Source organism: Macrobrachium rosenbergii, chromosome 16 (assembly GCF_040412425.1).
Source record: "Macrobrachium rosenbergii isolate ZJJX-2024 chromosome 16, ASM4041242v1, whole genome shotgun sequence".
Lineage (NCBI taxonomy): Eukaryota > Metazoa > Arthropoda > Malacostraca > Decapoda > Palaemonidae > Macrobrachium > Macrobrachium rosenbergii.
The window spans coordinates 41,948,743-41,972,244 of record NC_089756.1 but is presented as its reverse complement, the minus strand read 5'-3'; the positions used below and the strand labels follow the sequence as shown (position 1 = coordinate 41,972,244).

Here is a 23,502-nt window from a genome sequence, read left to right as displayed (position 1 = left end):
AACAAGAAAACTTTATCTTTCTACAATATTCACTTTTCTTAAAATAATAAATCCTTTAGCTGAATCGTATGAAACTGTGAGAGGACCAAGTAATCTCATTTAATTAAATTTTCATAATAAAAGTATTACAGTATCCTGCAATCTTGCTTACTTTGTACTGTTTGCTGTAATATGGGATTCATTTTTTGTCACGTCAAATACTGATGTTAAATGCTTAAATTGTGTTAAGTTTTACTTTTGTTTTATGGGTCCTGCATGTGATATACAGAGTAATTATTGTTGCAAGGTGACTTATTCTACAGAAATGTATTTAGTTTTGCAAGTACTTATAAGATATTTTAGATTTTCTAGAAGTGGTGCTTTTCTTATTCCTAATGTGTACAGTTGAGATAGTATCCTTGTTGCTTGACAGTACATTTTATTCCACAGATGGCAGCAGCAGCAGCAGGAGGTGGGATTCAAATGATTCGGGCTGGAAGAAACCTAACTGGAATGATGGCAGGAATAGAAGAGACAAGCCATTTGATGAAGATGGAAAGAGGCCATCCTCTAATTCTTGGGGGAAATCAGATAAAGTGGAGACAAACAGTGATGGTCTTATTAATTGGGATGAAGCAATAAAAAAAGCTGTAAGTTCTTTGTGGAGTTGTATGTTTGGGTATTCCAGTAGTCCGACTAATTATTGTGCTTTGTTACTGGCATGTTTATTTTTGCCTAAAATTTATAGGCAATGCTCATAAAAGGTTTTTATCTGCTGCACTTTATTTACACAGGATGAAATGACTGCTGCAAAATGGGCGAGTTTGCCAAAGATTGTTAAAGATCTGTATGTTGAAGACCCAGCAATTGCATCTATGACAGATGAGGAGGTAAAAGATTTCAGGTATGTCTGTTTCAAGAATATTGTCTATGGTTCTTTTGTACTAAAAAGTTGAAAATTTGTTGGTTACTATAGTTCTTAACTGGAGAGAAATGGATGGATTTCTGTTTCCAAACATTTTTGCAAGTTGCCTTTTCAGTGATTTTTAAAATGTTAATGTTTTTTAATAGTTTTTAATATTTTTTAACTTTCAGTGCAAAGCATTTTGCTAAAAAATAAAAAAGAAAATGATGATCTTAAAAAACTGAGACCACTGGTTGTACTTTGGTTTTGTAAACCTTAAGGCTTCACTTTAATACGATTACTATAAGGCAATAGTGAATTGTAATCTTAATTGTTCCAAGTTTTAAGAAATTTTAGTTTCATGAAAGTTACAGATTTCTTCTTTTGTTAAATGTTTTGAAGTCTCCAATGGATTTCAATTTTTCTCTAATTTTCAGGAAAAGTAAATTTGATATGGAAGTCAAATGTCTCAACAAGGAATTCAAAATACCTAACCCAGTCAAGTTATTTGAACAAGCATTTTCTGCATATCCTCTGATTCTAAAGGAAATAAGCAAGCAAGGGTTTGAAAACCCATCTCCTATACAGAGTCAGGCTTGGCCTATATTGATGAAAGGCTATGATATGATAGGTACCTCACAAACTGGGTCAGGTAAGTTTGATTTTGTTTCAAGTTATGTAGGTATGTAAATATGTAAACCAAGGTTGTTGACTAAATTTTTGGAATTTTGTAAAACATTTAGAATTGCATTCTGTAATGTATTAGTATACTGAAATTACTGTAGTAAGTAAAGAAATACCATGAATTCCATATTAACCTTTATTGAATATTTAAAACTTGGTTTGTTGATTGAAGTATCAAGCCAAGTAATTTCATTTTCCTGAATTCTGTTAACCTTAATGGAACAATTAACACTATTCTTGTAAACAAAATCTGTGTAAATGAGACTGAAATTCAGTATTCAAGTTACACAGATAGAGAGAGAGTTGTGGCAGCAATTGGGAGTGGAGGGCCTTAACCTGCTTTCTTTTCCCCATTCCAATATACATTATAGCAGTTTTGATTTGAATAAAAAACTTTACATTAGTAGTTTTGCCTATCAGTATATATATTTTTTTTCTTTGATATTTTTATCTGATATTTTTTTTCAAGCATTGATACCAGATGAAAACATGTTTCTGCATGATGAAATTTTGCTGCATATTCAGTTGTTGATGGTTGTGTGAACTTAGGGCTTGGGATTAACACAGATTTTTTTTTATTTCAGGCAAGACACTTGCTTTCCTTCTACCTGCTCTGTTACACATTTGTGCACAGCCAACCCCAAGATGGGAGCGCCCAGGTCCTACTTGTTTAGTTTTGGCTCCAACACGAGAGCTTGCTCAGCAAATTGAGCGTGAAGTCATAAAATTTCAATATGACAACATCAGAGTGTAAGTGCTCCTTTCCAATTGTACTCTCATCCAGCAATACTTTGTACAGTATTTTGTAATACTCATTACTTTTCAAGTGTAAAAATCAAGATTAAAGAATAATGTAAAAAATTGCCACTGAGAATGCCAGGTACTGTTGGCACATGAACTTTGTGGAACCACTGTGGGTTAACAACCTTATCCCAAAAGTACTTTGCTTTCTGAAAAGCTGAGATATTTTCCCCAAATACCTTTTTCCCTTAGGGGTCTTGCCTTGAGGGTGATCCTCCAGTTCTCATAAATGGCATAAATGTTCACCAATAGGATTTGGGGGGGTGGGGGTCAGGTCTTCAGTAGTCAGTATTTTTCAGGAAACAGGTCTAGTTAGAATTTTGTGTAGCCTTGATCTTCATTGTTGCCTTTTCACTTTTTTTTTTATACTGCTTAGGTTATTGTTTCTAAGTATTTGTATTCTGTATTTGCTGACAATCACCACAAATGAAATAAACCTTATGTAACATGGAGGGAGCCAGTTAGGACATTTTGGGCAGTGGCGCTTGCTATTGTGGCCAGCTCAACTCTGTGGTAATTAAGTGATGTGATAAGTTTACAATGTAGAAGTTAACAAGCAGAATATATCTAGAACTCTATACTTATGCATCTTAAAAATCATTGTTTGTGATGGGATTTATAGTGGTGATTTTGGTTAATGAGGAAAGTTGATATGTTCATCTAAAACATAAGAAGTGTCAGACTGGTATATATAAAGTGCTGTCAGACTGGTATATATAAAGCACTGTCAGACTGGTATATATAAAGTGCTGTCAGACTCGGGTATATATAAAGCACTGTCAGACTCAGGTATGTACTGCAAAAGGAAATTCTACTACAATGTAATATTTGTATTGAAATTTCTATATATATAAAAGGAGCTTTCACTAGCCACTGCAAGCTTTATCAGACTAAAACATAAATGGTATGGAGTATAGAGGTATGTTTCAGTACCATAACTTTATAAACAAACAACTCTTTAGGCTGTGATGCAACCATACTTCAGCAGTTTTTAGTTGTAAGGCATCAGGAAATAGCTCTATAGTTCTTCAGCAGTTTTTAGTTGTAAGGCATCAGGAAATAGCTCTATAGTTCTTCAGCAGTTTTTAGTTGTAAGGCATCAGGAAATAGCTCTATAGTTCTTCAGCAGTTTTTAGTTGTAAGGCATCAGGAAATAGCTCGATACTTCATAGTATTTTTGCTTCCGTTTTGATAAACCTAGCAGTGGCTAGCAATAGCTCCCCTTTTTTAATGTAGATTTTTTCTAGACAGTAGTATTGTGGAATTTCTTCTATATGTTAAAACTCTGCATTAATGAAAATTATCATTAGAATGCATCACACAAATTCAGTTTTTAAACTGCAGTTGTACAGTGTTTTGGACAAACTGTATTTTGTGCAGTTTTCTGTTTTTCCATATAATGTATTGTAATGTGGAGGTACATTTATATTGTGAGCACTCCAGTACGAATATGGAGCAGAATTTCTGTAGAACAATTAAGCATACGTTCAGTCAGTGTATGTTACTGTAGTCTTACGTAAATGTCATATGTTCCATTTACTATTGTTGTATTTTATTTTTCAGTGTCTGCTGTTATGGACAAGGTGATAAAAGACACCAGATTCAAAAACTTAATGCAATGTCAGAGATTGTCATTGCAACCCCTGGTAGACTAAATGATTTTGTTAGCCAAGGTAAGATTTTTTTTTTTGGTTTTAACCTTATAAGGGGTTACCACACCTTTTGTCTTGTATGGCATACCGTGTGTAGTCATTGATAGTGTTTTTCAATGTCAGTTTGCTTACCTTATGTTACTCATTGTTCAATTTTTACATCTTTAACTGGTTAATCTTAAGCCAGTACACAGCATTTGCCTTTCATTTGTGATTTGTATGCTTGCAGTTTTCATTATTACTAAGTAGAGAGAGTTAGCTAGGCACCAAAACAGAGCAGAGAATGGTTGCTTAGATATAAATTAATGTAAACATGCGGAATGGATTTATTCAATATTGCAGATCTAGTCAATTTGAGTGGCGTGTCTTACCTTGTATTGGATGAAGCAGATCGAATGTTGGATATGGGCTTTGAACCGCAGGTCAGGAAGATAGTGATGAATATACGACCAGACCGACAGACTATTCTGACAAGGTTTGTAGTGATCTTACTTTTGTTTATTGAGAACTTTTCTTGATACTTAAACCTATTGATCCATTTCCTCTCTACTGGAATTTCTTTTTATGTTTTCATAAGTTCATATTATTATAATAATAACTCAAAATGCACATATTTATGGAGCAAGCTAAAACAGTTATGTAATGCATTGTGCAACTCTGTTTGATTCAACCTTTGCTGTGATATCAGAGTGAAATGTGTCTGAAAGCTGGTACCAAAAAAAGCTCTTAAATTGTCAAAATTCTACTATAAGGCTACTAATTTGATTTTCTTCTTTTATACAGCTCTTCAAATACTTTTGTAAAATTTAACACATTTCTAGCGAATGATAACCCAACCCAGGAACCAGAAGACCTAGCCACCCCCAGAGGTATGGTTACAGATCACTTCGCTCGCTGCCACTAAGGACTGATTATGTTCGGTTGGTGAAAGAGAGAACTCGGGACTCCTACTCCATTCTCCATGTCCGACTCAGTGTTACCGAATGGGGTAACGCAGAGTCTAACGTCGATCCAAGGAGTAGGTTTGTCGTCCCTTCCCTAAGAAAAACTGCTTCCTTCCTCTCCCGGATTTTAGTCATAGTTCGACTTCAAGCGAGAACTAAGGGGTTATGATGGTCATTTACGCCTTGTAAGCAGCAGTGATCGATACAACCAAGCATCTTACATGGTTGTAGGAAGTTGTCTGTTTGACTGGCAGAAAACAGGAACTCTCTGATCAGCAAATTAGCAAAACATATAAGCAGAACGTACCTACCATAGTCACAATAACTGCTGTGCCTCCTGAGTTCACAACAGGATGGCAATGGTTACTTCTCCAAGATCATTAGGCAAGGTTACTTCTCCAAGATCATTAGGCAAGGTCCATTACAAATACAAATTATTTGAGGCAAAGTTGAAATCATGGTTAACTAATTGGTTAACATGTAACTTCTCAAAATTAAGATAGTTCCATATATTTGGTTCAAACCAAACTTACTGAAGTAACATGTTTGCATGTGTTCACAAGTCCTAGTTAACAGACTAAAATCACAGAACTGTAGTGCAGACATCTTGAGTGTCAGAGCACGAAAAAGCTATCCTATTTTCAGGGAAAGTTTAGGTTAGTAAAATGTTGTTCAAGAGAGCATTAGGAAGTTCTGTCATGTAAATGACCATCTTGGCCAGAGTGTAACACAATTGCATACAAACAGACACTCCAAGCCAACAACCCAAAACTGATACAGTTGGACAACTTTACTGTATGTCCAGAAGGCAAGGAAGAAGAGTTAATGCAATGCAGTGCAAGATTGCAAACTTTCCTTCCATTCTGGAGAAGTAGTTAAATGTTGTGAAAGGTCTGTAGACTCCAGAGTCAATAGCTGCATTTTAGTTGAACAGCAGCATACCCATGCTTCCTAATCTGAGCATTTATGTTCGACAAACATTGGTGTTGGAATATAAACTGGACCCAAATGAGTACAGGTAAGTGAAACTACAATCCCATGTTCTACTAGTCTAGAATGTGTGCCCTTGTTTCCCCTTCTATAACAAGTGGGGGAGCCATGGTACAGCCTTTAATACATAAGGGCTGCCAACCAATTGTTTGCCATCTCCAAGGAGGGGAGGAGGGGTTCTTCGGGGTTAGTCTGACATGACATGGGTCTGCAATATGCAGAGCAGGGTTACAGGGAAGCACTGACTTGGGGCAATGTAGTGCCAGTGTAGCAGTGCTGTCAGCAGTGGCACTGGTGCTTTTTTTCTGCACAGTGACACACTGAAGGTGCTTGGATACTACCTCCTTCCTAAGTTGTGCTTCAGACAATTTTTTTTTTGGAGGGGGAGGGGGGCCTTCCCAAACACCCATTAGTTTTCAGTCTTGAGACCAAGCACCAGGCAAGTGAGCAGGACAAGTAGGCTCCTACGGTGACCCCTCATAAGAGAGCCTTGTCTACGCAGGTAGGTTTGGGGAACCCTGCGTGAGACTAAAATAACCCATAGGTGACGTATAAGGCAGAAGGGAAGAAGAGGTAAAAAAGAATATGACAACAAGGGGGAGGTAATGGAAGGACAGAGCTTCCCCACTTGGTTTACATATAAAATATTAGAATGAGAGCGATCCCCGCATTCCTTGGCCCCTATCCCTTCAGAAGGGTTGAAAACAGGGAAGGAATTGGAAGAACTCCAGTAGGCAAGGGAAAGCTAATATAAGCTAATACTTGACTATCCTTCTGGATTAATAAACAAAATAGGGGGGCAAAACGAATAAGATAAAAAAAGGACTTGAAGAAGGAACAAGCTAAAACGCACATTCAACCTAGCATTCAGGAGTGCAGCAAAGCATCCTCACACAGCAGCAGCGAAAAAAAAAAAAAGCTAGTGTTGGATGGAGAGTGAAGGGTATTCCTGCACTCAACCTCTTTAACCACCAGTTAAGTACCTTGTTCCCAAGTTCAATGACTGATTTCAGCTGGCACCGAAGGATACTCTGGTTTGTATACATAGGAAAAATACAACTTCATCTTATAATTTATTTTATTTTATGTCCTTAAGAAAAGTTGTAATGCATGATATTTGGTTGAATCACCGTCTTTGATGGAAATTAGGTAAATATCGGGCTTCTCTGATTGGCTGTAAATAATATAATTCTTAATTTTTTCAGTGCCACATGGCCCAACGAAGTGCAGTCATTGGCTAATAAATTATTAAGCAACCCCATTCATGTGATAGTAGGATCACTCGACCTCCAAGCTGTAGACACAATCACACAACGAGTGGTTGTATGTTCCATCATGGAAAAAGAAGAAAAGGTATGGTCTCTATATAATGAACATTCTAGATATGCTGAATATGAGGTTAGAAGTACAAAAATGATTGCCATACAGTATTGTTTTTGACATGAAATTCTAATTTCCAGATTCTCACTAGTTACTCTTCACAATTTTCATTTCAGTTGCTAGAATTTTTGAAGACCATGAAGCCAGAAGATAAGGTGATTATTTTCGTTGCACAGAAAATTACCGTCGATGATCTCTCAGTCAAGTTGTTAGAAGCAGGTCATGCGGTATGTATCATTCTTAATCAGACTTCTTATGATTTCATATTTTTTTATGTTACGGAGTTTATTTAGGTAAGCTCCAGTTAGTATTGTTGTAAATCTAAGTTGAAAGGAAGGTATGTTTTGTTGAGGCCATCTTTGCAAAGAAATGTTATCAAGAGTAATACAAGGGAAAGGAGAATAAAATAGTCCTAAAAGTACAGTGACACCTCAACTTACCAGGCAGTTTGGGGCTTATTTTGAAATTTTCTTCCATTCTGGAGCATTTATTGACTTATTCATTTGCAGATATATCTGCAATGTGAATTACTTTTAAAAATAGAGATACTACTCAGTACTGGACAGTTAAACCTAACAAAAACAAATAAAGGGCAACCAGCAAAACTTTTTGACAGGTGAAAGCAGCGCCCAGAATTGATAAAACTACAGCTTTACTTCATTGAAAATTTGTTTCTGTAGATAAAAAAAATGTATTTTTAAACCAAGCCTCATTAATTTAAAAATTGTTTTAGCAAGTACATTACAGTAATAGTAATGATGCCAGTAAAACTCGATCAGCTGTTGATTTCGAGAAGGTAAACATTACCAGAATGCAAATTGTGCATGATCGCAATGTTTATATTTTGTAGTAGATGATGGTAATGTGTGCTATATAATTGGATAAAATTAATTAACAGTTTCATCAGTATTATCATTACAACTGTATATTAACATTGGAAAAGGACCCTCTCTGTGTGACATTGTAACTGGGGTCAACAGTTCACCAAACATGTGCTTCAACACAGACACATGTATGGGCATTTGTATCACATTTATGGTGCAACCTTTTACTGTATATATATAAAAATAATTTACCAGAAGGAGAGGGGGCCTAGTAAGTGCTAGGTGTTACGCAACATATTAAAACAGACACAAGGATATTTATGGTCTTTTTTTTTTTGTATGGTATATTTTTTTTTATTTTAAACACCTTGTGAGTATACCCTGTATTTAGAACTACTGCAATAGGCTACAGTAAGTGCAAAGTTTATCTCAGCTTAATGCATGCTTGTAATTTACACACACACACAGCACAAAATTTCACCTTGAAGATAATATATAAACAACAATACATTGAATGCAGCACATAAATAAAAATGCTAAACCTTATTTGACATTTGCAGTAAATCTTGTGTAAGAAGTGCAGTGGGGTCATGGTGACTGTGGACATTTTATTACAAAGTGAAGCACAGAAGCATGGTGCAGTCATATTGAAAATATTCACATAGATCTCAGAATTCTAGAGCACATAGTCAGTGAAACAAAATCACTTTAATAGAATTCAAATATGAATTTTTTTTATAGATTTTATAGACAATGATTTGCAGGTAATAACAACTTACAAATGACTTACATTGTCATATTTACTAGTGCAGAAAAAGGGCTTGATTCGTGAATTTCAACACAGCCTATACACATGTATTTTCTGCCTAAATATCCCATCTGATCGAGGCCTTTGATTTCATGCCTTACTGATAAAGCACCCAAAACTGCAGTTACTAGACCAGGCCAATGTAGTGAACACTATCAATGAGCAGTGTATACAGGCAGTCCTCAAGTTATTTGTAACTGATTTAACTTGCACGCAGTATGTACAGTCATTACAACACACTTGTCTGGAAGGGTAGGAAGTATCATAGCCAGTCACCAAGCATTAACAGTTTTACCTACTGCCTGACTGGTAGCTACAGTATAATGCTTTGTATGTTTTTAGGAAACGATACTCATGTTTACATGGCAAATTGCCGGTTCCCTCTCTGCAGCTTAATTCTATCATCGTTTTTATTATCTTTTATATTTCATTATAGATATGGTACAGTGTAGACTACTACTGTTTTGATATGGTACAGTGTAGACTACTACTGTTTTATTTTTTTATAATGTAAATCTCATTATCTTATTTTTTGTTTTAGAGACTCAACTTCTTTTTACTTAACAATTATGCATTCATGTCTCAGTCTAGGCATCTACTTATGCGGCAACAATTATGCATTCATGTCTCGGCCTAGGCATCTACTTATGTGGCTGAATTCTATCATTTTTATCATTCTATTTATTTTTCATCTTTTACTATTGAGGGTTAGTTCAAATGTTTCTACATTGGTTTATTATTCATACCCTATAAAAATAGTGAAATACAGATATTTATAGGTATATATAGATATCGCCGGTTAAACTGGACTATCGGCTAAAACGGACACCCTGGCCCTCTACTAGTCCGTCTTAACGAGGGTCGACTGTACATGGATTATTGGGTTTTGCGGCCATTGCCACAATCTTGGCCTTTCAGGGACAAACATTAAACCATTTGATGGTGTACCAGTTGCTTCCAACATCAGTATAATGTAGGGTACAAATAAAAAAAAAATTCTTATCTAGAAGTAGTTTTTAAAGAACTGCAGTTATATATAATCTTGATTTTATTAATAAAATCCCACCTTTTGGTCCTGCCATCATTGTTTTGCTTATACTGTACTTCTCTACAATAGTATATAATTAAACTTCACCTACATCTTTGGTACCTGCTTCATTTGTAATGTGGTCTTCCCATTGCATTGCAGTTTAAGTGTGCATTTGGTTTATCTCAAATCCATGACTTTTAAGTTGCAAACTAAAACTTTAATTTTTATCTTTTAGGTGGAAAGTATGCATGGTGGCCGAAATCAGCGTGATCGTGAATACTCACTTCGTCAGTTAAAATCAGGAAGGAGTAAAGTATTGATTGCGACTGATGTTGCAGCAAGAGGAATAGACATAAATGATATAACGTTAGTTCATCTTTATCATCTGCAGTGGATTTATGCTGCTTTTCTATTTATTAAATTTGAGTGTAGTGCTAATATAAAAAATTAACTGAGGTTACTGAGATATGGGTTTATATTTTGTTTGTATATTCATTGATTTTTATTTCAAATTTCATATCCTTTTCCTCAGGCATGTTGTAAATTATGATTGCCCAAGGGATATGGAAGAATATGTCCACAGAGTTGGGAGAACTGGCCGAGCTGGCAGATCTGGAGAAGCGTTAACCCTCATGTGTAGAGATGATTGGAAAGTTTCAGGGAAGTTAATAGAAATACTTGAAAAGTCTGATCAGGTAAGAAAATATTTAAATAGTTTTGTATACACCATTTAAAAAAATTTGACTGCTCCCTGCAGCATTTTATGTTCCATTGGTGTCTTAAATGACCAATGGTAGTGGATCTCTGATAGTTGACTACATTTGTATACCAGAAGGGGCTAGAAGCACTTTGTGAGGCTTGTGCTTTAAGACTTCATGGCTAAATCTTGTACAGCTCTCCAACTGATTAGTAGCAATGCGGCTTCATGGCTGGCCTTGCTTTATTATAAAACCTTGAGATATTTTGTGTTAGACTGAGCTGGGTGTTTGCTATCCTGGGCTCTTGCTCCCATAACAGTTTAGGCTGAGACCAATTATCTAAAAATGTTATTTGATACTGAAATTGCTTTGTACTTGCTGGGGTTAAGAAGCATATTTAATGCATTGATTGTTTGACCTTATAGTATAACCTGCATTTGAACAATCAAGGTTTCCCACAGCTAACAACATTCTAGTGTGAACTAACCTGTACTCATAAGCTATTCAGTTAATAGATTTATCTGCAAAATGCATCACTTCTAAAAAGGCAGCCTTGAAAAGCATCATAATGTAGCTGAATGATCAGTGTGATAACCAGTGGGGAGCTTATACATTGGCAAGACATAATGATTTTGTTTGAAGTAATGCCATTGTACCGATTGTAGTTTCGCAGGTACTGTATTTATGGACATATATTAGATACAGGTGCTCCTTGAGTTATGATTCTGTTAAGTTTGAAAACCATATCGCAAAGTGAAAACATCGAAGTAAAAAGAGAGAATAATTATTTCCACGGGTGTAGCCATTTTGTTGCCAAGATATTTTCAGTAGTAATTTATATATGTAAAGGTATTAAATTGGATAAAGTATTGAAACTTGATATTTATTGAATAACACATTTATCTCCCAAAGGTTGTGGTAAAATTAGTTACGTATGACTGAAAATTAATACAAATAGTGTACTTATTCAATTATTGTTATGAAGAATCTATAGCAGCAAGGTTATCATTCTCACTATCCTTTGAAGAGGCTTGAGAATAGCTGGTAGAACTACTGGGCCACCAACAGGTTTCTTCATAAAGATCAAAAGTTTAGACTGCATAGTTTGTTCTTTCCATTAATTTCGTTTTAGCAGGCAAGAACATCTTTATCTTGTGAATCTCTTAATTAACCCCCATGTTTCCTAACATATGTATGCCTCTGATGATAGACCATGTCTGCTAACATTTCTACGCCATTTGGGATAGTGCCGTCATTGTATCTCATGTGGTGTACTGTAGGCATCCCTTTGGCTCCTACCTGCAACCCCTTTTATTTTATTTTATTTATTTTTTTACTGTACCATCCTTTCATATTCTCTTTCTTCCATCTTAATTTCTATCTTTTCCTAACAATAGTTACAGTACAACTGTAAGGTTTTCCTTCTGTTGCATCTTTGTCAGCTCTTGACTCTTGACTCAATTTCCCTTTCAGCAATGAATGACATTGAAGGTCCAAGCACTTGGCCTAAATTTTATATTCCATTCCATCCAAACATATTTATGTCCCTGATGATAGTAGCAATTGCCCCAGCCAGTTTCTCTGCTGTGAATTTTCTGGGTGCCTCAGGTATCACTTGTTCACTCTCTGCTGAGCTGCTTGCTTGCTTGCTTTCTTCCCAGCTTAATGAGCTTTTCAGCCTCAATGCCAGCAAGCTCATCAATGTCCTTTTCATCAGTGTCTACCTCAAGTAGTTCAGATCTTTAAATGTGTTCACATAAGTGTTCCAGATGCCATTTCATGTGAAACTTATGTTCTGGATGCTATTGAGAATGTTATGTTCCATCCAGAACTCTCAGGAGTGTTGTCCTAAATTCAGGTGCTTCAACAGCTTGTGCAAACGTGTCATAAAGAGTATGCTTTGAACACAGTGTTCAAACCCTGGTCCATGGGTTTAATGAGTGGAGTTGTGTTCCATGGCATTAAACAACTTTGTATCAGGATGCATGTTGCCAGTATACTGTGGATGTCTTGGCATAGTCTTAAGTAAAAATTACTTTTAACTGAAAATTGTTCTACATACAGTAATCTTTTGCCTGTGGAATAAAACACTGGAAAATGTAATCCTGAAACAATGCCAATGTCATGCTTTTTCGTTTGCAAACAAAATAACCAGTAGAGTATGCATGCTCACATATTTGAATTCTCTATGGTTCCCAGAGTTGTAGATAAAAAAAAAAAAAAAAAAAAATAGGGCTTCAGCTAAACCAAGAGTAACATTTCCATCCAAAAGCAGCATTACACTGTCTCTTGAATGCCCGGAATTCAGCCATAGACTTCAGTCATGATGAATATATGAACACTTGGCATAGGCTTCCAGAGCAGGGTCATTTTATCTCCATTGAATAATTGTTGAGACCAGTGTTTTCCAGTGCCATTTTTCCTTAAACGCTACAGCACCATGATCAGCGGTTGCTGCTTCGCCACTGACCTTCACATTTTAATTATTGGAACCATCTATGATTTGATCAAAACTGCGTCATTGGTGTAGGTTTATTAGCACATTGTTCAACGGTTTCAAGAAGTCGCTTTGCCTGGGCCCAGATTGTCAGTAGGCTAAGTGGCACAGTTCTGTATGATTGTACAAATAATAACAGTGTTGATCAGCTCGGCTCTTTCCTTTGTGATAACAGTGGGTGCAACTGATGCCAAAGATTTCAAGGCATTATAAGTTTGCCTCTTATCCTTCAAGATGGTCAAGATTGTTGATTGTAGAAGCCTAAGTTCCCACATAATAGGTGATATGGGCATGCAGTGTTCATGCTATGTGAATATCTTAAGTTTCTACTGAAGAGTTAATTGTCTTCCTCTTCATCTCACTTTAATATCATAAGGACTCATAGGCGCCTTTCATAGCCATTATAGATATTTGAAAACAATGTAGATACATGAGGGGAGCCAAAACAAAATAGTGGCAGCACTGGACTACAACATATTTGTTTTAGCAAAGGTGAGGCAGACAGAGATGAGGAGCGATGCTTCTGCCCAGCTTTCGTGGGAGAGCATTGTCCCCAACATCACTTGATTTGATGGGAAAGATCAAAATGTTAAATTTTGGTATACAGTATGATGCCAAATGTGTAATCTTGCTATTGCAACTGTAAGTTGGAAATGTGTGTCATAAAACATAAAAGTGTAATTCAAGGACAGGCTGTAAAACTTTTAGATTTTGGGATACTCTTGATTGAAATTTTATCTGGTGTGCAACGTATTCTTGGAAAGTTATGTTGTCTTTCATCTATATGATTACCTCTGTGTTGTAACACCTTAAAAATAGCAAAGGAGTCTACTGGTCAAGACTGTCCTAGACGTAGGTTAACTTCTTACAAATAGGACTCAGTTTTTATAATTAATTTCTTAGGATTCACAACATTTCATGTTTAAATTTTTCTTTTTCCAGGAAGTACCTCATGATTTGATGAGGATGAAGGAACGTTATGACAGGGTGAGAGAAGAAGGCCGGGATCGTTTCAATCGTAATGGTAAAATTATGGGCTATGGAGCAAACCTTAGAAATGGTTGGTCTGTTGCATAATTGTTTTATTTACAGGGTACCAAACTTCACATTACATTATTCACCATTAGGGAAAATTTTGTTAAGTTTAATCAAAATTTATGGTACTGCACAAGCATGGCATTAATAGATATTAAAATAAAATTAATGAGAAACATTCATATCTGCAGTTAGTGCCCTAGCTCCCAGAATTTTGAGCAATGTACCCTCTTTCCTCTCATTACCTGGTTATTAAGTGTAATTATTTAGAACTGTACCTCCATGTACTTTTTGACAATAGCAAATATAATGAAAATAACCAGTAAGTCTAAGTCTGACAATGAGATGGATTTTCAGCCATTTAGTGTTACTACTTCGTCATTCTAAAACTGCAGTATTTTCTCATTGGTAAATTATGTACCATTATTTTGTTACCAGTATTTTTGTGTATTTAGGTTATGCTTTAGTTTAAGGTATCTGATATAATTTATATAGATATCTATTTTCTTATGCACCAAAAGTATAAGCTTTAGTTGAATTTTCTAGGAACTGTTTATGTCGTTAAGTTAAATTCCATGTAATAGAGTACATAAAAAAAAAATTATAAAATTATATGGCATTTACTTTACACCTATTTACATTCCAAATGTTTTCCAGGTAGGAAAGATCTAAGTAGTTAACTTTAATGTTATTGAAAGAATCCTTCAGTGTAAAAGAGAAACAGTTACCAGGAATTTGTGAACCACAAACTCTCATCTTTTATATGTAATCTCTATAAGAGCAAATGGGATCAGTTGAAGCATACGAAAAAGGCTTCAGATTTGGAGGTATCACTCATGTGGAGTTGTGGGTAATCGCTTCTGCACACACTGCATAGCCTCTGTCTCCCTTTAACCAGTACAGAATGAAGACATCATTATTAGTATTAATATTCAGTAGATAAAACCTATTCATATGGAACAAGCCCACTGGGGCCATTGACTCAGAATTCAAGCTTCCAAAGAATATGGTGTTCATTAGGAAGAAGTAAGAAGTAAAGGGAAATACAGAAAGAAGAGATCTAATAAATAATTATTTATTAAAAAAGAAAAAAGTAATGTATTAAAATGCAAGAAGAATAGTATTAGTGTAGTAATACATTACATTTTTGCTTGAACTTCTGAAGTTCCAACTACACAACATCCTCTGGCAGGCTGTTCCACAGTTGAATGGTCCACAGTTGAATGGTGTAAGGAATAAAGGACCTTTGGAACAGAAGTTTGACAGCAAGGTACATTTACTGCATATTAGTGCTGCTGTTCAACTAATCTGGTTGCTCTTGGCAGATAAAGGGGATCAGGGATCAAATGTAAATGTGAAAGATCTCTGTTGAAATACAACTTATGAAAAAGTGACAAACGAGAGACAATCTGTTGATGGTCCAATTCATAACTGCTACTATTAGAAAACTGAAACCTACCACCATGAACCACTGTATGTAAGAGAGATAAATCTATGGCAGAAGCAGACATCTACAGCAGATAACAGTATTTCAGTATTGGAAGTACAAATGACCTAAAACAGGTTGCATTGATTTCATCACTCTTATAAATATATGAGGCCTTACAAACGATACTTAATTTTCGTGCGGCATTTGCTGAAACTTAGATGTTGAGGCTGACTCTTACATTAGATGTTTCTCAAAAGTTGATGCGATTCACAACTACATCTGGAATAGCTGAAGCTTCAGACTCTATCAGCAAAGTTCCATCCACCTGAAGGGGAGGATGGGGTGGGAAATCTGTACGAGGTCTGCTATTCAATAATGTTTTTGTGTTACCGGAGTTCAGCCTCACACCCCATCGACTACACCATCCCCAGATCTGGCGTGTTGCACCATCAGCATACTGAACAATCATGTTTTCCAGGCCAACAATCGTTCACTTGTATACACTGAAAATAACAGTGGACAAAGAACACTGCTCTGGAACTCAGACAACAGGTCTTGGTTCATGAAAGATCCTGTCCACAGCAACTTGCTGCGGCCTAATGGTTAGGAAATTTTGCAGTAATCCTAAAGCATATCCACCCACTCCAAGATTCTGAAGTTTACAAGTGCCTTGTGATTTACTAAATCAAAAGCAGCACTAAAATCTATTTGAATTACTCTGCACTCAAAACCCTTATCAAGGTTCCCTTGCAAATGGCATGTCAAGTCTACAAGAGCATCGCAGGTACCTAACTGCTTCCTATATGCATACTGACTATCACCCAACAATCCTTTAAATTCCACATACTTATATAGTAGCTTAAAAATAAGTTTTTCAGCAACTTTTGAAAGCACAGGGAGAATAGAGATTGGCCTATAGTTACTGCAGTCTGCAGATATGCTACTCTTTGGAACAGGCACTGTATTACTATGATAGTCCTCATCCACAAAAATACTACGTCGGCATAAAAATATGTAGAATCTAGTACTCTTGGGAGACAAAACACTAGAAACTTTTAGAAAACAGAGCAGAAACCACAGGATCTTCTCCACCCCAGCTGTCAAGATTATCCCTAGAGTGAAATGCAAATTTTGTAAGAATAGGTTCAGGATGACAAGCCCCAGGAAGAGGGACATCCTCAGCTGATTGCTTAGCTTCAAAAGCTAAAGCTCAATGAAGCAGTTCAACCTTTTCCCTAGGGTCAGTAACCAATCCACCATCATCTGTTAGCAGTGGTGGAATGGAAGACAAGCCAGACCCAAAGATAGATGATGATAATGTGGTCAGAACAGAACAATAAACAATACCATCAACAACAACAGTACATAAGCATTATTTACAAAAATTCTGTTGAGAATACAAATAAATGTCACCACACATTGAAAAAAATGCAGGAAACAACTGGTTGACAAGGAGGGGCCGGCAAACCTAAGGCAAAAGAAATCTGCCAGGTTTGCCACAACGGGGGAGGACAGTCAGGATGGATATAGAAATAAAACACTCGGAAGGAAAAGACTAGGTCAAGACAAAGGTAATTCCCTGATAATCCACCAAGCAACTTTTGCTTTCTCATCACCCTGTCCTACACACTTTTTGAAAAAACAGGAAAGTGAACAAAAAAGAGGATAAATGCCTGATTGTACCCTCGGGCAAGGGAACTCAAACCCATGACCATGGTACAGTGGCTATGGCATTGTCCAAGGTTGGAGAATAAGGTTTGTATTCAGAGTAGCCTTCTCTTAGAAGGGTTGTCTATCAAGACTTAAAGAGTCCCTTCTACCCACTGGTTTGATATCGGAGCATCCTCCTAAGAGTTGCCTGCCAAGGTTAAAGTCTCTCTTCTACCCTAACTCATATCTTCATCTTGGGTGTAGTTGAAGTATTTTATAATAAGTATTTATATGGTTGTGGCTTTCTGGCCCACGGTGCTTGTGGTTCAAATGATCTCGGCTTAATTCCTAGTTTGGGTTGCTGTATTTCACAAGCCTCAGCCAGTTGCTTCAATCTTACCAGCTCATCACATAATAGGTTTGGCAGACTGACGCCCTTCCTGACTATTTATCCAGGCTTGGGACCACCACTGAGCTGGGCTTGCATCCCCACAAGTGGATTCCTGGATATGATAAGTGTGTGCAGGCCTCTCAAGTCTGCATCTGGCACTGACCCTCATTTTTTGTGTCTGGCATGAACAGGTCAAGAGTGGTCAGTCTCTCGGAATGCACTGAGTGTGTAACATGGTCTCCTTCCCAGTGGGAGAGTTATAGTTCAAGGAGAAAAGTGAAAAGCATGTCATCAGTGTCTCTAAGGGTAGTACACTGCTGATACTTTCTATTTTCACTCCAAAGAGTAGGATATCTGCTGTCTCTAGTGTTTAGGAGAAATGTTGTGGTCTCACAGGTACTGAATACAGGTGTATGATGCCACCAGGCAACCATTGCCTCTTTTTATCAATGGGATGTTGCCCAGAAGTCTTTGGATGATTATTCCTTATGACCTTTGGTCATAAGTTTTAGGACGAAAATGGTTGGAAGTATTGAGTGACTGACTGTTTTCCTCTATCTGTCTACTTCCTCCCAACAGCTACTCAACTGGCCATCTGCACTTGAGTTACTTGACAGCTTTTTATATGTGACTAATCAGCAGTAGATTCTGCTCAAACAAAGGGGAGGGAGGGGCAGTGGGCCATACTAATTGAGTTATTTAGTGATACTATGTTTTCTTCCAAACTGTCTCCCCTAACCAGGAACTGGAGATCTCCTGTTCTTCCCTAAAGTGAGGTGCACAAGCCACACTCTTGCTCTGGGTCCTGCCTTCCCGACCATTGCTTATGTCAGCTGTCCCCTGGTCATGTACCACACATGATCTTGAGACAATTCCTGGCCCCTAAAGATAAATCTCCATATAAAGCACATGAGTTTCTATCCTTGTAGCTGCAAATTGAAAATTTTTAAGATAAGGAATGTACAAAACTTGTCTTAAGATACAGTCCCATCTCTACCACCCCACACTTCCCTTTATCCCATCACCTTACAATTGCTGTAATGCCAAAGAGAAACTAATGCTAAGCACATTGTTTGTGGGTGGTTACACACAACTTTGCCAAAAGATATATCACCCTCTAAATTAGCAATTAGTAATGTATACATTACTATTCAGAAGATGAACCCTATTCACATGGAACGAGCCTACAGGGGACATAAACTTCAAATTCAAATTTCCAAAGAAGTAGCAGAAGGTAAGAGGAAATAGAAAGAGGAGATCAGTTATTAGAAAAGAAATAATAAGTATAACACATTAATACAGTAAATAAATGAAAATGTAAGTAAATTATTAAAATACAAGGAGAATTGTTTTAGAGTAGTAATGCATTGCATCTTTGCTTCAACTTGCCTTTATCCCATCACCTTACAATTGCTGTAATGCCAAAGAGAAACTAATGCTAACCACATTGTGTGTGGGTGGTTGCACACAACTTTGCCAAAAGATTCCACCCTCTAAATTAGTAATTAGTAATGTATACATTACTATTCAGAAGATGAACCCTATTCACATGGAACGAGCCTACGGGGGACTAAACTTCAAATTCAAATTTCCAAAGAAGTAGCAGATGGTAAGAGGAAATATAGAAAGAGAGATCATTTATTAGAAAACAAATAATAAATATAACAAATTAATGCTGTAAATAAATGAAAATGTAAGTAAATTATTAAAATACAAGGAGGATTGTTTTAGAGTAGTAATGCATTGCATCTTTGCTACAACTTTTGAGTTTCCAATTGTGCAACATCCTCAGGGATACTGTTCCAGTCCAACGGTGTAAGGAATAAGGTGTCTCTGGAACTGAGAAGTTTGACAGCAAGGCACATTTACTTCATATTCATGCCACTGTTCAGCAAATCTGGTTGCTCTTGACGGGAAAGGAGGATCAAGGATCAATTGTGAATGTGAAAGATCTCTGTAAGAATACAACTTATGAAAAACTGACAAACAAGAGACCATCGAAAACAAGAGACCATCTTTCAATGGTCCAAGTCATAACTGCTAATGTTAGGAAACAGAAACCTACCACCACGAATACATTCAAAAATAAATAAATCTCTGGCAGAAGCCGACATCCACACATGTGACTAGACTAGATAAATAGTACTTTTGGGGTAGCCTGTGCTTCTTAAGAGTTGTGACACCATCACAAATTAAAATTTCTCAATGATTAACAACTACTGCATCATGCAAAGAATAAGAACACCTAAATATGATAAAGCAGTGTAATAATCACCAGACAGAAAGCACAAAATGTTACAGCTATCATGTGAGAATAGTAAAAAAGTGGAAGGCTGACATTAATTAGTCAAAGGTAATGACAAAGGAATGAATTCACTGCAAAGGCAAATTCTAAAGCATTGTTTGCACATGTGAACAATAGAAAACCAAAGATATGTACCATATACCCATTAAAAGGCATATCATTTATCAAAAACTTATTACATCAGTTTTTCCCCTAATTGGGTTGGACATATGAGTTCACTCTTCTTTGACCTGTGTTCTATTAGATGTAGCTCTTCATCATCTTTCTCCTTCATTTTCTGGGTCTTCCTACAAAATCTTCATTCTGCCACTGCCATATCACCTGCTCTGAACAACTGATCATCATCCTTTTTCATGACATGTTCAAACCATATCAACAAGCTTTAAAAGAAAATGATGGTAATTTTATTAGAAGTGATGCAGATATGGCTGATCCATTAAATGGATACTTTGCTAGCGTGTGCACTGAGGAAGATTCATAAAAAATTCCTTGTCCCAATAATATAACCAAGAAAATGAGTCATTAAGGGAAGCAAAAATAAAATAAATGGTTACAAAACACATATTACAGCTGAAATAAAATGAGTGTACAGAGTCTGGTAGATTCTACTAGAAAATGATGAAGGAAGCAGAAGAAAGTGCTCTGCACGTTTATGACATGTACAAAGTATCCTTGGACTGAAGAATAGTGGTGAAGGATTGGAAATCCCAAAAATTTCACCAGAATTCAAGAAAGGTTCTTCAATGAACCTGGTTACTATGGTTTTGTTGCCTTGATACCAGTTCTTGGGAAGATACTAAATCTATCATAGGAGACAATTCTATCCAGCCAGCATGACTTTTATAGTGAAAGGTCACGCCAGCATGACTTTTATAGTGAAAGGTCATGCTTTTAGATTTCTATGATGTTCATTATTTATAAGTAAAAGATATACCCAGGCTTTAACAATACACTTGACAGGGTGCCACAAGAATGATTTAATGGTAAAAGTGAGGTGTACTATCAGTGTAGAAGATGGCTAGAACACTGGCGTAGTAACAAAAAACAAAGTTTTCATCATCAAAGGGACATCTGCCTGGCAAAATGTTGCATGTGGTATATGTACATGACCTGTTCTTACGAGTGGTTAGGAAAATATTCTTAAAATAATGGTTTTTGGCATTGATGATAAAACAGCACTAAAACAATTACAGGAAGTCCATGAGAAAAAATAAGACTGTTGATAAAATGGAAGTTTCATGCATGTAGGCTATTAAAAAGTAATGCCAAATATGAACCACTTGGTATGGAGATAGTGAGTAGTCATAGGGAATGAGATCTAGAAGTCATTATCATCAAGACTTCAACCCTCCAAGCAATTTATAGGAGTTGAAAGAACCCTCCACGCAATTTATAGGAGTTGAAAGAAGGGTCAGAAAATACAGGTATCCACTGATCATCAATTCACCCTTTTGAAGACTTTATAAAATGCACTAATCAGACCTCACTTATGAGTATGATGTACAAGGGACCATCTAAGAGGAAGGATATAATATTTTCTAGATATCTCACAGCTAACAACAGTTCCACATAGTTCTTAACCTATAATTAACATTTAACACTCAACCTCAGATATGAAAATATATCAAATCTAAAATGGTAGCTTAGCAAAAAATTACCATAATAATGTAAATGATGAATATGGGAGTCTGTAAATTGAGGTGTTATGGGTATCACAGAAGGCTAGAATGCTCCAGCCTGTACTCTCTAGAAAAGCAATGATAAGAGTTCAGTTGAGAGAAAGTCAAGATACCTGAAAGGGGGGGGCACTGTCATTGGGTCTGCTATTAGGCAGGAAGTATTTTCTTAATACAAGCCTATTCAGGTGCTATTCTAAGCTCATGATCTTAGACGGTGACCACTTACATTATTTTCATTACACTTAGAGGACCTTACTAATGTAAATAAACGTTTCTAAAGTCTTTAAAGCATAAGAATGATGTTTATTTCTCAACAGACAAACTATTTCTGGAGATCAACCCACCCCTGTTTTTCATTCTCTCCCTCCCTTGATAAACTTCATTCTAGTGACAGTGTTGCCTTGTATACAGTCCGCCGGCACCTCTCGTTGGGACTTTTGACATTGGGAATCTCTATAGGATATTTCCGTGTTTTTGTAGTTCACCCTTTTCCATACATCGACTCCATCTAGTGGAGCTCGCTCTGGGGTAGTAACTCCAGCATTTCATTTAGCTTTCTCTGGTATCTAGCAACGGAATTACCTAGAAATAAGTGCTGAATGGACTGGGGTGACACGGGCCCCTCTCCAGAAATAGATTTTTCCTTTGTCAAAATCCTTTAAATAACAACCAAAATAAATGCAACAGACAAACTGGAATCAAAAGGGTGACAACAGCCTATGTGGGAACTTCTTCACTTTAATGATATCCTTATTTTCCAACAGACTACTGATTGGTTCTAAAATTTGGTTCTAAAATAGATTTGATACAGTGACCAACATATCTGTGTAGACATTTTTCTTATCTCCTTCGATGGATTAGTTACACGATAGTTTGTCTCCTTGGAGGTATTTAGTTGATCCTGGCTGTTTGGTAAATGCAGCATTAAACTACTTTAAGTAGCTCATCAGCTCTTTTTTTTTTTTTCATATGAAAGGAGGTTCATGAAGTTGGTACCAACTCTACAAGATCCATTATACTAAATGTGTATCCACAAGATTCAATCTTCCAATTAATTCTGAGGGCCTGCAACAGTGCATGTAATACATGCTTGACTAGTTTTTTTTTTTTTTAACTGAATCTGACAGTGCATGTATCAATATATGGGCTCCCCTACTGGTGTTAAACTCTTGTGCTATCCCATGCATCTCTTGCAACTGACTGCAGATGTAACACTTGAGTTTTATCAAAAATTACAGGAACCATTTAGTAATTTGGGAATTGGATTTGATAGAATATCATAAGGTACACTTCCATGCAAATGAGAGGCTGTCTTGACATTTCTGCTTAACTGATTTACAATGGGCGGACACCTTGTGGCATGCACAACATTCCTCTCGTGGCATGCCATTAGTAAAAGAATATTCATGCCTCTATGGATAACAAGTAGCAAAGCTAGTGCAGTATATTGTCTTTTCATAGTATAGACACTGTGATGTGGAAGACCACTTGACTACACTTGGTTTTGAATGGAAAGTTTCAATGAATCTTATGCTCTAGGTAACAACCCCACCTCTTGAAAATAAGAGAGGAAGACAGGAAATTACCAAATAAGAAAGTGAACAGCATGAAGCACTGATCAAGTAGGCCGACCTCTGAGTTTGTAACACACCATATACTGTATGAGAAAAGCTTTTTGGACTGTATATACCAAAAACCTGATGATGTCACATTTGGTAGCTGAAAATTATATTAATGCACTCTTTAAATCAATTGAGATGGAGGTAGCTGAGTGATCAAATTAAGTTAATTCACAACATTAGCCTTACTGTGATTAACAGCA

At 36.5% G+C, this 23,502-nt stretch overlaps 1 protein-coding gene and 1 long non-coding RNA gene across 7 annotated transcripts in view; one reads left to right on the top strand and one right to left on the bottom strand.

Moving 5' to 3' along the window:
- The window catches only part of LOC136847371 (uncharacterized), an 85,077-nt gene extending 70,239 nt beyond the window's left edge, over nt 1–14,838 (top strand). For all 5 annotated transcript variants that reach the window (XM_067118997.1, XM_067118998.1, XM_067118999.1 and 2 more), the window contains 11 exons: nt 430–629; nt 774–883; nt 1,321–1,535; nt 2,152–2,317; nt 3,932–4,041; nt 4,363–4,495; nt 7,160–7,307; nt 7,451–7,561; nt 10,232–10,362; nt 10,529–10,691; nt 14,134–14,838. In XM_067118997.1, coding sequence (XP_066975098.1) covers nt 430–629; nt 774–883; nt 1,321–1,535; nt 2,152–2,317; nt 3,932–4,041; nt 4,363–4,495; nt 7,160–7,307; nt 7,451–7,561; nt 10,232–10,362; nt 10,529–10,691; nt 14,134–14,268 — 1,622 coding nt within the window. In that variant the 3' untranslated portion in view covers nt 14,269–14,838. The remainder of the gene's footprint in view (nt 1–429; nt 630–773; nt 884–1,320; nt 1,536–2,151; nt 2,318–3,931; nt 4,042–4,362; nt 4,496–7,159; nt 7,308–7,450; nt 7,562–10,231; nt 10,363–10,528; nt 10,692–14,133) is intronic.
- Nucleotides 14,839–19,753: 4,915 nt separating this feature from the next.
- Nucleotides 19,754–23,502, bottom strand: part of LOC136847030 (uncharacterized) — a 114,480-nt gene continuing 110,731 nt past the window's right edge. For both annotated transcript variants that reach the window (XR_010855591.1, XR_010855590.1), the window contains exon 6: nt 19,754–20,381. This is a non-coding gene — a long non-coding RNA (uncharacterized lncRNA). The remainder of the gene's footprint in view (nt 20,382–23,502) is intronic.